Raw genomic sequence first — 1,286 nt, forward strand, 5'->3', positions numbered from 1 at the left:
AGAACCAAGTGGAACCAGGACCTGGACAGTGTGAGTCCTGGTCTGAGTCCATCAGAAGCAGAAAACATGTGAGCAGAACTTAGTGGACTCTGGTCTCCTCCATCAGAACATGTGAGCAGAACTTAGTGGATTCTGGTGTCCTCCATCAGAACATGTGAGCAGAACTTAGTGACTGAGTCTGTCAGCAGATAAAGACTGAAGGAACCAGAGAAGTTCAGGAATGAAAGATGGACTCACTTTAGTTCAGTTCCTGCTGTGGAGCCTGAAGTTAATCTCTGAATGTGAACTGGCAGTTTGTGAAGAACTCAAATCCCCATCATGCAGTGCGACAGGCTGACCACAGGTGGACCCACCTGTGCGTCCCACTGATGCTCTCTGAGGAGGACGAGGACCAGACTCTCTCCATCCTCCACAGTTTGGGTCGAGACCTTTGGCTGGTTTTAGCCACTCGACATTCTGGGCAACCTTCAGCATCCATGGCTGGGTCACCTGCTGCCTCTGAACTCTCTGGTTCTGGTTCTGTTCCTGGTTTCTCCTCTGCTGTTTCACCTCCTCCTTCTCCTTCATGAGCATCGGGGCTTCCTCCCTTCTCTTCGCCGTCCTGCTGCTCGGCCTCATGGGTACTGTAGTCCAGGCCGGACTCTTTGGAGCTCTTCATCATCTGCTCCTGGTAGTAAACGTTGATGGCTTCCCTGCTGGGCACGTTACCCTGAAACACAGACGGAGAACCGGCTGAGGCAGGTCCTCCACTTTTGCGGCACATTGGAAAGAACATTCGTAGTTCTGCTGCGTACCTGCTTGGCCTGTTGAGTTAGCATGCAGCGCTCGATGCGGAGGACGGTGGAGATGTCGATGTGTTCCTGACACAAACCACTGAGCCAGGCGGTCAGAGAGTCCAGCAGGGCCGACAGCAGAACCCAGCAGAACCGCAGCGTGTTGGAGAACCGACGCAGCACTGTGTCTGAAACACACAACGGCAGCTGAAGATACTCGTCGGCCACACGTCTCAAAGAGAAGGAAACCTTTTACCTGGTCCGTCCTCCGGCTCCTCGTCCTCCTCGTCCTCCTCCGTTACTTCGATCACCCCGGTTTCTGAGGAGAACCTCCACGTTACTGCTACAGAACCCACTTTAACACGTTATTGACAGAATGTTGGTAAAACATGTTCAACACTGACCATGACCGTGTGCACTCGAACCAGGAGGATGCAAATGTTCTTTTCTGACTGATAGAAAGTTATAAATCTGTCATCTGTAGCTCTGGTAAGCAGTCCCAAACTAGTCCAA

At 52.1% G+C, this 1,286-nt stretch overlaps 1 protein-coding gene across 1 annotated transcript in view; it reads right to left on the minus strand.

Annotated features, from left to right (window-relative positions):
- LOC103372617 (piezo-type mechanosensitive ion channel component 2-like) overlaps positions 1–1,286 on the minus strand; it is a 29,625-nt gene that overhangs the window by 13,486 nt on the left and 14,853 nt on the right. The window contains exons 20-22 of the mRNA XM_008302301.1: positions 1,030–1,092; positions 795–961; positions 354–709 (exon numbers count right to left, since the gene is read on the minus strand). Coding sequence (XP_008300523.1) covers positions 354–709; positions 795–961; positions 1,030–1,092 — 586 coding nt within the window. The remainder of the gene's footprint in view (positions 1–353; positions 710–794; positions 962–1,029; positions 1,093–1,286) is intronic.

The sequence above is a fragment of the Stegastes partitus genome, unplaced genomic scaffold, assembly GCF_000690725.1.
Source record: "Stegastes partitus isolate 25-593 unplaced genomic scaffold, Stegastes_partitus-1.0.2 Scaffold1790, whole genome shotgun sequence".
Classification (NCBI taxonomy): domain Eukaryota; kingdom Metazoa; phylum Chordata; class Actinopteri; family Pomacentridae; genus Stegastes; species Stegastes partitus.